Genomic DNA, 11854 nt, shown 5'->3' with positions numbered 1-11854 from the left:
AAATGGGCTGGTTAGCCTAGAGTGGGGCCACCCATAACCACCTCCCACCCGGACTTAAAATTGCCAGTGAATCAGTCCCCTGGGGTCTGCAGGGACTGAGTCCATGGGCCATGTGGGCCTGGGGTTCTGCATTTCTAACAATGCCACAAGGCTTGGAGCCCACACGTCTGGGCAGCCTGTCTTAGCGCCCAGTGCCAGCACTGCCGTGCCCAGGACACTCGAAACACTGCAGGGTTTGCCCCAGCAGGTCCTCAGCTGCCCCGGGATGGCCCGGCCTGGGGGGCGGGAGCTACAGCAGGTACTGAGAGGGGAAGGACCGCTGCCTCAGGGCACCCGGGCTTAGTCCTGGCACGTGGCACTGTACCGGCCTCAGGGATGCGGGCTGCTGCCCAGGTATGCATGGCCCTCGGAAGCTGAGGAGTCCCCAGGTCCCCAGGAAGCTCCGGCGTCCCTGCATGCCCAGTGCTCAGTGCTCCATTCTCCCTGTCCACCCGGTGCTCATGCAGTCCTGCCCATGGCTGGCTGGTCACCAGGCTCCCCGGCCAGGCTGAACCTGGGGGCGTGGGGACTCCTCCTGGGACACTAACCCTGGGCGTGGTGTGTGTCTGAGCACCGACTGCGCCGAAGGCGGTGGCCTGGCTCCCGCCGCAGGGTGTGTGTGTGTGTGTGTGTGGGTGTGGGTGTGGGTGTGGGCGAGTGTGTGGTGTGCGTCTGTCAGCGTGGCCGTGGGCAGGCTGGCAGCACAGAAGGGGGTGGGGCGTCCACTTCCTTGAAAGGGGCTGGGAAGGGAGGGCTCTGGGGCCTGGGGGGTGGAGGGCACTCAGGCTACCCAGGCCCGAGGCTTCTCTTAGGGGAGGTCGGGACCAACAGGCAGCTGCAGGGCCCCTGCTCCTGGCCTGGCCTGACTTGGCCTCTCTCCTCTGCAGATTTTCCGCCGTGCGGACAAAAATGGTGAGTGCCCCCATCCCTGGCTGTCCACTGAGAGAGGACCCAGGTCTCTGTCCAGACACTTGGGGGGTGGGGGTGGACAACCCCAGCCTGTGATTAGGAGCACAGGGCTGTGAGTCACAGGGCCAGAGCCTGGTGTGGCTCACGATGGGAGTGTGAATTGCCCCTGCCTAGTCGGGATGCCCGGAGGATCGTGTCGGGTGGTGCCTGTGGGGCCAGGAGTAAGCCTCGCCTTTCCGTAGCTGTGCCGGGCCAGAGTCACCCTTCGAAGGGAGCCCCCAGCCTCACTCCAGCCCCTTCCAGGCCTGGGTGCTCTTCCTCCTCGTGCCACTGCCCCTGTGTTATGAGTACGTAGTGGCCCAGAGAGGTTAAGTGACCGGCCCCAGGGTCACGCAGCTTTGCTCTCCCAAAGACCCCAGCCTTTGCCGCACAATCCAGCCTTCCCCACAGGAGGAAGGGGAGCTCGAGAATGGGGCCAGGCAGGAAGGCCCACGGGACCCCAGGTGGAGCGGATGGAGAGCTAAAGGCAGCACGCGCTAGCAGTGTTGGTGCGGGCTCAGGGCACCTCTCCGCGCTCTGACCAGGGCACATGCGCCCTCTGGGCCGCGTCCCACCTGTGAAGTGAGGTGAGGATGCTTGCCCTGCCTGCTTCCCTGGGCCTTGGGGAGAGTCGTCCTTGCAAGCAGTAAGGTGTGCTTCCTGTCCCTCCGGAGCACGCGCAGTGCTGGATGGCACAGGAAGCAGAGGAGCGGTCCCGCCCAGTCCCAGCTCCCTCCTACTGGAGTTCAAGATGGCAGCGCTGGCCCCGGTCCCTGAGAGTTAGTGTAGACCTGTCCCCCCATGACTGCTGGGGGGCAAGAGGGGGTACACAGGTCTCCCTCCCTGACTGCCATTCCAGGGGTGATGACTGCCCCTCCCCCCCAGCCGTCAGCAGCAACTCTGCCTGGTGTAAGGAAGGAGAGCAACGTGGGGCAGTTAGGGTGCTCGCGAAGTTGGAGCCACGAGACCTGCACCCTGCTGAGGGGCTCTCTAGAACCTTCCACATACAGCGAGTCAGGCTCTTCCAGGGAGAGGCTTTGAGGGCCGGGGTTCAGGCGTGCCCCATCCCAGACACACGGTAGGTCTTCAGTCACTGTCTATAGACAGGCGGTTTCTGGATTCAGACTGTGAAGACGGAGGCCGTGGCTGCTCCTGGGCGAATCTGGTGTCTGTCCGGCTGGCCGTACGTGTCGGTACCGGCCCCCAGGTGTGTGTGCTCCGTGGCCGCCGTGCACTCTCAAGTACATGTGCAGGTAGCCGGGAAGCTGCAGGAGCTGAGGCAGTGTGAGTGCTGGCGCCTGGGTCCCTGCAGGCTCATGTGGGGTGTCGTCCTCTCGCTGCCTGCTCCCCTGTCAGAGGCCACATCTCCGCCCCCCAAGCACAGCTGTGCAGCCCCCACAGAGCTGAGCCAGCTCCTCCTCCAGCCTTCATCTTCCCAGTCACTGCCATGCGGCCATGGGAGGTTGTCCCCAGGGTCAGTGTGGGTGTGAGATGCCAGTTCTGGTGACAGCCCCCCAGGCCCTGGTCCCCAGGGGATGAGGCAGGGCTCCTGATCCACCCCTTGCAGGGAGAGCACAGGGTCAGGCCCTGGAACCTGCCTGCCTGGGTGCATACTGTGACCAGCCACCAGCCCCCTCTGTGTCCTCGAGGCTGTCACTAAGTTTGGAGCCTCAGTTTCCCCTTTGTTCAGCGGGATAACAGCACCTGGCTCAGGGCTGTCAGGACAGAGCTCCAGGCCCAGCTCATTCTGAGAAATCAATAAACTCTAATCCCAGCCGGAGGGCATGAAGGCCTGTCAGCAGGCCTCACCCCCCCCCTCCCCATTCCCAGCTGGTAGTGGGACACCTGGTGGAGGCTGCCGACTGCTTTCTGCAACCGTTACACACCCAGGCTGGGGTGGACTCACCTTTCCTTGGGTCTGCCCTGTGATCCCACCAGGATAGGAAGTTCCCCCACTACACGTGCGTGCATGCACACGCACACGCCTGTTCCAGATGACGGCAGCAGGCTCAGGCAATGGGAGGTGGGGGGGGGTGATGTGCTGCGGTGGAGCCCTGCAGCCCAGGAGTTCCCCAGGGTGCCGGTGGGTGGGAGCTCTAGAGCCAGACTGGGAGTTCCTGCATCTCACGGCTGCTTTTGTGGGCTTCCCATGGTTGGCTATGAGTCTTGGGGGGGCGGGGAGTGGCCTTGACTTTGAAAACCAGAAAATTTTCTCCCTCTGTGGCACTGATACTTGAGCCAAGATGTTGAGGGCACACCGGATGTGGCCCCAGCCGCCCAGCTGACAGCATCTATACCCTCTCTCTCCCTAGCTCCTGATACTTGAGGCCCATCAGACCCTCCTGGTGAGGCCTGTAGTATCCAGTGCAACTGCAAGAGGAGGGAGGAGAGGGTGAGACAAAGCTGGCAGCAGTGGGGCAGGTGACACTACCAGCTGTGGAGGTCCCTCTTACAGAGCCTCGTCTTCTTCCAGCCGCAGAACTGTAAACCTCCAACCCAGATGAAGGGCTGGGCAGTGCTCCTTCCCTTATGCTTTTTCAGCTTGATGGCTGCATTAGTGTCTTGGGGAGGAGGTCACAGGAAGAACTCTACGCCAGTGTCTCATGTCATACTGTGCAAAGCTGCCTCCCTGGGGAGCCTGAAGTTTGCCATATGGGTGGGGCAGAGTAGAGAGAGGTTATTTCCTCTCTGAGAGTCAGGACTTGGGTGCTGGGGTTGGCAGTGATTTAAACGGGGGTGGGGGGTGGGGGGGTGGGGATTATCTGACTGCCCAGCTTCGGATCTGCCTCTCACTGGAGGTGTTACATTAGGTTGTTTACATTACTAAAATTGAGCCACCTTAAATTGTACCTGTCTCCAGGTGGTTGTGCAGAATTGAGTGAAAGGAGATTGCCTGGCAGGGTGCAGATGCTGTATTTGCTGAACATATATAAAATGTCTGGTACACAGCTCCAGTGAACTCACTATTGTATTATTTGTTGGCTTGGGGATTATCTGCAAATAGGCACTGGTCTGTAGGTTCGGGAATTAGCTGGATGAGTCAGTGATTCTCTGAGAACTGGAGTTTACTGGTTAACTTGGGAATTAGGCAGGGATTATCTGAGCTAGAGTTGATCTGGTGGTTGGGAATTGCCTGGATTTGGGGGCTGGGCATATATTGGCCTTGCCAGTCTTATCTCTGTAGACAGCAGCTGCTCTGCCTTCTTTCTTCCTTGCAGATGATGGGAAGCTGTCCTTGGAGGAGTTCCAGCTCTTCTTTGCAGATGGCGTCCTCAATGAAAAAGAACTCGAGGATCTCTTTCACACAATTGACTCTGACAATACGAAGTAAGCCTAAGCCCTGATTGCCAGAGTAGGGGGTGCAGGGATCCATGAAGAAAGTGTTTTCCTTCTCATTCAATAGCAAGTGTCTATTTTCCAGTCCTTCACTGGGGGCAAGAAACCCCAAAACCCCCAAACTTGTCAAGTCTACTGGGCTTTTACTACACAGGATGTTTTGGGTAGTGACCAGTTTGATATTGCATTGGCTACTATCGCAAGTTTGCCTTTTCTAAGCACATGTGGCTCAGTAAGGAGAGACCCTCAGTTTTGTAGAGTTTACACAGGATAATGAAAATGAGAACTTGGATGACTTTATCCTTCTGCTAACTCCTCCCAGTTCTGACCCCAGCTGCAATCCTAATGTCTTGTGCAGTCCCAACATTAACTGTGACGTTGGCCTCCCCTTGACACTGACCCCCATTTGAAACCATACTGGAACCGAGTTCTAATCTTAACTCTACTTCTATCTCTGTACCTAATTAAACCTTTTATCCAACCCAGTCAGAATGCTCACCTGCATCTCAGAGTCACCTAAAAACTCTGGCTCCAATGCATCTCTAAATTAAGTGCAAAACCGTGTTCTACTCACACTAATCCCTGACTCCTCCCTCATTCTCACTCTGATCTTGCCCCTTCCTTAGAATCCCCCAGACAGGGTGAGGGCTGAGCTCTCTCCTCCACCTTACCTTCAAGAGGGATCAGAGCCCCACCAAGGCACACTCCTCCAGCCTCCTAGTGATTCCCCTGATTTTCTGGGGGGCTGCTAGGGCAGATTTGATAGGTTGGGGTCCCCTGCGACTGGCGAGAAATGATCTGGATAAGGAGCTGCCACCAAGCCAGTTCTCATGGGTGGCCTGGGGCCGAGAGAGTCCTGGGAGACCCTGGCTAGGGGTAGGAGAGATGGGGTGGACATCCTTGCCTAGGTTAAGACCACTTTAGAGAAATGGCGTCAAACTGCAGGCTCGAGTGTGCAGGACTGTCTCTGGAGCCAGATGGAGGTTTCTGAACTGTTCCTGCTGCCTCCTGGGGAGCTTTGCAGGGGCAGAGACAGGTGCACATTGATTTATTCATTCTCATTAGGTGCCTTTTGTGTCAGCGGGTGGCATCGGGGCCAGCAGGGTTGAGGGAGAGAGCAGTGCTGGTTTGAGTGTGCATGGGTGGTTGGAGGTGTGGGCGGACTCACCACTATAGAAGGTCAGAACACTGAAGGCTTTTATGATTTTTTCTCCCCACAGTCACCCTAGTGTGAGGTACAGACATTAGCTTCTTGGGATGCTAAATAGGCTTTCTGCTCAGAACAGTTTCCTCGAATCAGAAAGGGTAGAAACAGAATACAGGTTTCTTTTCTGCAGGACTGGTCAGCACTGTATCTGCCGTGTCATTGGAGGGCACACCAAGGCAAAACATGCAAAGCCCCTGGGCCTGGATTTATTTGGCCTTAGAAGCCTTTTGCCCAGATACATCTTATTGAACCTAGGTTCTACTGAGCACACTGTTCTAGGCCAGCCCCCTCCTCCTGGATGAGGGATGAGGCCAGAAAAGGGGGGAATTATCAGAAACCAAACAAACAAGGGGCCCAGACACCCTCCATGCCTCTATCCCCAAGGGACATGTGCACCTTCACCACTGTGGGTGGCATTCTTATGCCCAGTCTCCATCTTGCCAGAGTGGGGATGTGGGACCCAGGGCTAGGGCAAGAAGAAGGAGGGCTGTGTCAGGGCTCTCAAGAGCCGAGGACCCAGCCGCAGAGATGCCCAGATGGCCAGGCAGCAGTCATACAAGAGAGCTGGCGACAGTCTGTCCGAGTCATGGGCTCCACCCTGCTCCCTGCCTCCCTTTCCTGGCCTCTACTCAGCCCTGTTCCTTGGTCCTGTTGATTCACGACATGGTCAGTAGACTTGGAGAGAGAAAATAGAGTGGGATGGTGACATGGGACGTTGGGTGACCAGGCCCAACCTTGGTGCCAGATTCAGGAGCATAGATAGGATAACCAGGTTCTCGTCTGATGCTCAGGAAGAATTAGAGACACAGACACAGGGAAGGGATAGCAAAGTGAAGTTTATTCAGAGAGGGAAGGAAGAACAAAGCTCCCAAACAGGGAGGAATGGGTTGCCAAAGAGGAGCTGGAGGCAAGGAGTTTTTATCTAGCAATCAGCAATGGGCTAGCTCTTTGATAAGGAAGTAGGCTTTGGAAAATGGTTACATGGTAGTCTATTCTTCCTGGCCAGCAGACCATAGCATTGTGTGCTTCTTGTTAGAATATAATTAAATAGAAACCGTTGCCCTAGGCTAGAATTGTAAGAATCTCAGTGCAGCCAGCTTTTCGCTGTGGAAACAGCCATTGTGACTCCATGTTGGGTTTTTACCCTGTCCGTGTGCTCAGCATTCCAATCTCCTGCCTTATTAGCAAGGAGTCATACATTCTTTAGGGACGTGTGGAAGGGGTGTACAGATACCTAACCAGATCATAGAGGATAAACACAGAGACTTCCTTTTAGGGTCCTTACCCTAGCTACCTGTAAGTGGGGTCCAGCTAGCTCCTAACGCAGTGGGAGGGTGTCAGACCCACAGTCTCTGCATAGTCATTCAAGAGGGGGTCATTTACCTGCCCCTTTTCATCTACAGAGTGGAGCCTATGGCTTCGGTGTGTAAGATGAGAGGGACGTGGAGGCACTTTACAGACTGGATAGGCTGGTGCCCAGTGGGGGGCAGAGACAGCCTGCTGACTCCCTCTTCCTTCCTCTCTCTCTCTCTCCTTCCCTCTCCCTGCAGCCATGTGGATACCAAGGAGCTGTGTGGTAGGTGCCTGGCTATTCAGGGTCTGAGATGGGAGGGTCTGGGGAAGGGAGAGACCCTGAGGGACACAGGATGGGTGAGGCCAAAAGCCAACCTTTGCTTTGTCCCCAGATTACTTTGTGGACCACATGGGGGACTATGAGGACGTCCTGGCCTCCCTGGAAACATTGAATCACTCTGTGCTGAAGGCCATGGGCTACACCAAGAAGGTCAGCGGCACAGGTGGCCCCTGGGGCCCAGTCCTGAGTACTGGCCTGGTTCCAGCTTCTTCCGGGCCTCCTGGCCAAGGTGGCAGGTGCTGGGTGGTCCTGGCTTGGGGTGGGTTCTGCATGGGGCTCCTGAGGGAGCTGAGATAACTGAAGCGAGGTGAGCAGCTCGTGAGCGGTGCTGCCTGGGCATGGGTCTGGTCCTGTGCGGGGGGGGGGGGGGGGGTGCCTGGCAAGAGCAGCAGCCTCACCAGCCCCTGGGGGTCCTGGACCGGGGCAGTGCCTGAGATTGGCTCAGGAATTGGCAAGGTCTTCTGGGAGAGCACCCGGGTTGTTTTTAAGCTGCCAGGTTCAGGACTCAGGCAGTCAGCCATGTGGGATCTAGCCACGCTCACCCCCAAGCCACCGCTGGCCCGAGTCCTGCTGTTTCCAAGTGTATTTTCACCCCCAGCCCCTATCGTTGTCCTTTGTGGAATAGTTTGATATCCTGAAGGAGCAAGGTGGGCGGAGGATGAAGGGGAGCAGGGAGGAGGGTGGGCAGTGGTGAGCAGTGCTGAGGCTTGGGAGGCTGACTGCGTGGGATGGTCTGGATTCGCACCCAGAGCGTTCCCTGAGCACCCCGGTGTGCACCGCATGCCAGGGCCTGCTCCGGCGGGCAGATGGCGATGTGAAGACCCTGTTTGGGGTGGCTGTGTCTCTGTCTCTCTCTCTTTCTCCCTTTCTGTCTGCCTTGCCTTCTGTCTGTCTGTCTGTCTCTCCCTCCTGTTCTGTCTCCCTTGCTTATGGAAGAAGAAAGAAATTTATAAAAAAATAAAAATGAAAAGGAGTGTGGGTGCTTCCCAGTCACCCAGCGAGGAACCTGCCCATGCTCCCTTCTAACAGGCTGGGCGAGGTGCAGCACGTGCCCGTGGGCGACTGCAGAACGAGAACCATGCCTTGATACGCGACGCTCTCGCCTGGGAATGGGCAGCCCTGGCAGTGTGGTTGGGGGTCGGTGACATTCGTCATTGCTGTTCGGTCCGTGGTCTTCCCACTCAGGAATGCGACGTGGCTCTCCAGCCAGAGGAGGGCCTGGTTGTCTCTGGTACAGCCTGGCCCAGTTTTAGGGCTGTTGCTCTTGGAAACCGGCACAGGTGGCACCGGGAGTGGGCTTGGTGGGGGTGAGTAGCAGTGGCCCCAGTGGGTCATTGCGCCGTGAGCAGCATCTCCTGTGTTCATAGACAGCAGCTTGTCGGTTACTATGTCCAGCGCTTCTCTAGCATGCGCTGGTCTGGGTGACACCGTTTCTTCCGCTGAGATGACGCCCGATAACCGCGTGTTAGCCCGCGTGGGTATGTCCGCCTCCCGCTTTTTCACTGTCACGGCCGGTTGCATTTTCCCCAAACCCTAGAGCACTGCGGTGGCACCAGCCAGCCCTCCGTGCTCCGCTCCTGATTTTCAAGTGCGGCTCTCGAGCGTCTCTGCACTAATTACAATATTAATACTGACTCCTATTTTAGAACCCTCTTCAGCACGCCAGAGAAATATTTTTGCATTCTCTTTGTTCAATTTTGTCTTAGGAGGTGGTAGTGAATTTTTTCGAATGCCTTTTCGGTATTTTTAAATGGCCATGTGATTTTTCATAAGCTATTGATGGGTGGATTCTATTTTTAGATCCTCTCCTATTGAACAATCCTCAGCTCCCGGTGATAAACCCTAATTGGTGCATTATTCTTTGATCACACTGGTGGATCCTTGTCACTGGCTGAGTGTCCTAGCCCTGATTCCAGCAGCAGTGAAGATCGAAGGATAGCTTGGGGATAAATCCTGAGAGGGTTTCGAATGTTTAGTGTGTGATTCGGCTCCTCCAACATAGAGTAGTTTTTCTATTCGAACCTAGAGATAGTATCCATAACTTTAAATTAAGGGAGGGAATTAGTTTTTATTTGTTTTGTAGGTTTTTGCTATAGAGTGCTTACAGGAGAGAGACAGGGGGAAAGTGAGAACTCATTCCCTGAGGGGTTCTTCTCCAGTTCCCTCTCAGGGTTTTGGGCACCTGGCTTTTCAAGGCGAGCCTGGGATTCAAACCTCAGTCAGCCACGTGGAAGTCCAGCACCGTCACCACCATGCCATCCGCTGGCCCAGAAATTCTTTTCATATTATTTTAAGGTCAATCCTAGTTTTAGTCAAGATTTTTTTCTCTTTGGGTTCCTTTTATTTATTTTTAAAACAAAACTGTCCTGGACATATTTTATGATCGGTTTTCTTAGGATTACTTTCAAAAATCTAAAATATTGTTTGACACAAAACAGGCACTCAGCACAGATGAAGTTCAGTAAACTATCCGCTGTTATAGCTCAGGTCTTATTTTAACTTTCATCTTGTGTTCTTACATTGTAAAACCTTCTATTTCGTGGAGATATTTTTTGCCCGTTTTAATGAGCTGTTTCTAATAAGCAGTCCCTGACACATTTTGTAAGTTCCCGGATATGTTTTCTAATTTATTTATAGCTCCTATCATTATTATTTCATTGTCCCTCTTACCTTAGGTTTGTTTTTATGGCTGTTCTTTTTCATGCGTGAAATGGAATGCTTACATTTTTTGATAGTTTGAAATTTTAAAATTTTACTTTTGCGTATTTTCATGGCAACCATAGATTTTAGTGGATAGCATTTTCACTCTCATTGTTTTCTGAATCGTCTGCTTTGTTCTTCTTCATTCCCCATTTCACTGTGTTGAGTAGTGGTTAAGGCACTGGACTCCCACACGCCTAACCACAGTTCAAGTCCTGGACCTGGTGGCTTGAGAAAGCACCCCAAGCACGTGTGCCCTCATGCCCAAGGTCCGGAGAGAATGGAAGAGAAGGAATTGCAGCGTGGTCATCCCCACTGGTGGATGATTTCTCACTTTCTATCTCTCTCTGTGTCTCCAGCAAGCACATGCACCCTACAGCAAAAATCTCTAAAAACAACAAACAAAACCACTGAGTGGCTAGTCAGGTCTCTGCCCTCTGGTTTTTGAAGTACAGCGGTATCAGTACATAGTATCTCATTTGTTCCTGTAACTACCGTATGGATGTTTGGGAAGATGTGGATTCTGCTTGCAGAATACCAGATTTGGTTTTTTTTTTGTAAAAATGGTGGTTTATTTTGCTACTTAATGTGCATGCCTCTTATATCATTAACCTTTTAGTAGTCTTACTCATAACATTAAATAAAATAAATGGAGAGGTTCTTGTTTCGAAGCTTTTGGAAATGAGAATGGCTCTCAGAATTGGGTTTATATTTATATTCTAAGACAATTTTGCTGCTTCTCTCTCTGTTTATTGTACCTGTCTGCTTGAACAGATACTGGGCAGAAGTAGACAGCTTTGTCCTCACCTCATTGGTTGTCTATTTTGGTTACTGTAGGAGAACATCATCATTTGGCAAAATCTGATTTTTTTTTCTTTTTTTTTTTTTTTTCAGAATACCAGATTTTGAAAATAATTGTCCTTTCTTTGTTAGGAAATATATGCTGTTAGAAAATCTTTTTTTTTGGTTTGTTTAGAGATTTTTTTTTTTCCCTTTAAGGCATATGTACTCACCAGAGACAGAGAAACAGAAACCAAGAAATCCCCACCCAGGGGGAATGGCCACACCACAATCCCCTCTCCTCTATTCTCCTCTCAGGATTTTGGGCACACATGCACACATGCCCAGTGTGAGTTTTAAGCTACCAATCCAGGGACTTGAACCACAGTTAACTATGTGAGAGTCCAGCAATGTAACCATTATGCCATCTGCTGGTCCCTAGAAGACAGTTTTTTTTTTTCTTTTTTGTTTTTTCTTTGGAGAGGTTTCCACCATAGGGTGCATGTGCTCACCAGAAAGACAGAGAGAGACAGAGAGACAGAAAGCGAGAAACCACCCCTCGGGGGGCTGGCTGTGCCGCGATCCCTTCTCCTCTATTCTCCTCTTGGGATCTTGGGTAAGCACACACAAGCACCTGGCGTGAGTTTAAGTCACTGGGTCTGGGACTCGAACCACGGTCGACTACGTGGGAGTCCAGTGACATAGCCATTACGCCAACTGCTGGTCCCGTAGAAGACAGTTTTTTTAAAAAAGACAAAATTGGGTCTTTTCTACAAATATTAAAGTGTACCCAGCACAGATTTTCTTTAATCAATTAATGCAAGAACCAGTAAGATATTATACCTGACTCCAAAGAAAATTCAAAGAATACACACACACACACACACACACACACACACGTCCAAACACACACAGATCTCTGTACTAGGAATTTTGAAATGAATTTGTGGATGAATGCAAAACTGGGTCACTACCCACAGAGCAATAATCAGTTGCATCTCCCAGATAAAGTGCATATGCATTTCTGTGGATGAGAATTATTATTTTTATGAGAAGGAGGGAGGGGGAGAAATAAAAAGGGGAGCAAGAGAAACAGGTATTTTTGACAGGGTCTGGCCATGACACAGAATTCCTGCACCCGCTCCCCCACCCCCCGCCCCGTTAGCTAGGGCCACAGGCGTGTACCCCCCCCCGGCCTGTTTCGGTCAAGC

The 11854-nt window shown here is 52.9% G+C and overlaps 1 protein-coding gene across 3 annotated transcripts in view; it reads left to right on the top strand.

Annotated features, from left to right (window-relative positions):
- Positions 1–874: 874 nt before the first annotated feature.
- The window catches only part of NECAB2 (N-terminal EF-hand calcium binding protein 2), a 47753-nt gene continuing 36773 nt past the window's right edge, over positions 875–11854 (top strand). Inside the window, exons 1-4 of one of the 3 annotated variants that reach the window (XM_006152731.2) lie at positions 877–951; positions 4206–4314; positions 7081–7106; positions 7216–7313. In XM_006152731.2, the coding sequence (XP_006152793.2) occupies positions 7233–7313 (81 nt within the window). In that variant the 5' untranslated portion in view covers positions 877–951; positions 4206–4314; positions 7081–7106; positions 7216–7232. Of the gene's footprint in view, positions 952–4205; positions 4315–6787; positions 6827–7080; positions 7107–7215; positions 7314–11854 lie in introns of those variants that run through there. The other 2 variants (XM_027773486.1, XM_027773485.1) reach the window with 2 other exon arrangements.

This window comes from Tupaia chinensis, unplaced genomic scaffold (assembly GCF_000334495.1).
Source record: "Tupaia chinensis unplaced genomic scaffold, TupChi_1.0 Scaffold000355_1, whole genome shotgun sequence".
Classification (NCBI taxonomy): domain Eukaryota; kingdom Metazoa; phylum Chordata; class Mammalia; order Scandentia; family Tupaiidae; genus Tupaia; species Tupaia belangeri.
Note: the sequence above shows the minus strand (reverse complement) of the source record. Positions and strands in the feature narration are given on the sequence as shown.